This window comes from Otolemur garnettii, unplaced genomic scaffold (assembly GCF_000181295.1).
Source record: "Otolemur garnettii isolate 467f Iridium unplaced genomic scaffold, OtoGar3 scaffold00012, whole genome shotgun sequence".
Lineage (NCBI taxonomy): Eukaryota > Metazoa > Chordata > Mammalia > Primates > Galagidae > Otolemur > Otolemur garnettii.
Window position 1 is genome coordinate 6,039,546 of NW_003852407.1, and position 1,597 is coordinate 6,041,142.

Genomic DNA, 1,597 nt, shown 5'->3' on the forward strand with positions numbered 1-1,597 from the left:
AAAAAAAAAAAAAAGAAAAGAAAATGTGAGTTAACATTTGGTGCATGAGACTGTCGTGGTAGAAGGGGAACGTAGGTGATTCATAGATAATTCATAAGAAATGCGTTAAAGGTCTGAATAACTTAAGTGAGAAGTTTGAGTATTTTTTTGGTTTATGGGGAGCAATCTGTATGTTCTTTGACATAAGCATAATTGCTAAAATGGAAGTATCTGATTCTGACTAAACTGTGCCACATGTCTGTGAGAATGCACATCTGATGAAACTACTACACATGTATTCTTGTCCCATGCCCTAAGACCAGTTATTTTAACTCCTGGTGTCTATAAAATGATACCTACTTGGGGAGACGTGGTAAGCAGCAAGATCAACACAGATCCATTGGCAGAGTTAGAGAGATAACGAAGAACATGTGGTCTGAAGACTTTTGACCGTCTGTCTAGGAATAGAGCTTACGTCTCTCCCTAGTAAGCAGTCATTTTATAGACAGTCCTGGAGTTAGGGAGTTGGAGTTTTCCCATGGGACAGATATGTGACTTCCCTGGCTGTATACTGTCAGGAATATACTTCAGGTAAGACTGTGGTGAGAGTTTTGTGTTATACCTTTGTTTCTTTTTTTTTTTTTCTTTTTTTCCCTTCTGTTTCCTACATGCAGGTTCAAGTGTCCTCAGTAAACCTTGTTCTGTGACTCCAGCCAGTGAGGCAACTAAGAAGAAAGTGGATGTTATTGACCTAACAATAGAAAGCTCTTCTGATGAAGAGGAAGACCCTCCTGCTAAAAGGAAATGCATCTTTATGTCAGAAACACAAAGCAGCCCAACTAAAGGGTTTGTTAATTTATAGTTCACTATTGTTCTTCACACTTGCAACTAATTGTTCTTCGGATAGCTTTGTAAATGTCTCTGAGAAGGTACATAACTCTAGAGGGCTATTTTAATTTGCCTTTGTTCAGTTGAAATATTTTCAAGTAAACACATTTATAGGAAAGCAAATTTTGATGAAGAAAATATATCTTTGGAAACTGAAGTTTGAGGTATTTTATCCTTAAGTTTTTGTTATTTTCTTGACTCATTTTATAAGAAAATTTGGCATCTCAGACCCATGTAAGTCCTGTGTAATGGAGTATAGAACTAGGAATAATTGATAAATATGGATTCCAGTTTTGATACTGCTCATTTGTTCTGTGGTCTCGGATGAAATACTTGTTTGAACCTCCTTTTTCTGTTCTGTAAAATGAGGTTAAATAATGCCTACTTTATAGGGTTCTTGTCAGGTTTCAGTGAGATAAAGAAAGCACTTGCTCTGTGTCCGGCACATGGTAATTTCTCATTAAAAACAGATTCCCTTTTCTTCTCACCCTCTCAGGGGAAAATATGGGCAAGTAAATGCATTCTAGCATGGATTTTTCATGATTTACCTGCCTGAAGCCATTGGCCCATAATAAAAGATGAGTCTGAGTGTTTTACAATAGGTGCTTCTTACCTACAGATAATGGATCATGCAAGGAAGTAACGGGTAGGGTTTTTGACAGCCTGTGGACACACTCTTAGAAACTTGAGTGTGTTTGTCTTATTCTTTGGCCTCTTTTTTTTTTTTTTT

General features: G+C 36.9%; 1 protein-coding gene across 1 annotated transcript in view; it reads left to right on the plus strand.

Moving 5' to 3' along the window:
- The window catches only part of PIAS2 (protein inhibitor of activated STAT 2), a 106,727-nt gene that overhangs the window by 89,262 nt on the left and 15,868 nt on the right, over window positions 1-1,597 (plus strand). The window contains exon 11 of the mRNA XM_023510164.1: window positions 654-825. Within this exon, the coding sequence (XP_023365932.1) occupies window positions 654-825 (172 nt within the window). The remainder of the gene's footprint in view (window positions 1-653; window positions 826-1,597) is intronic.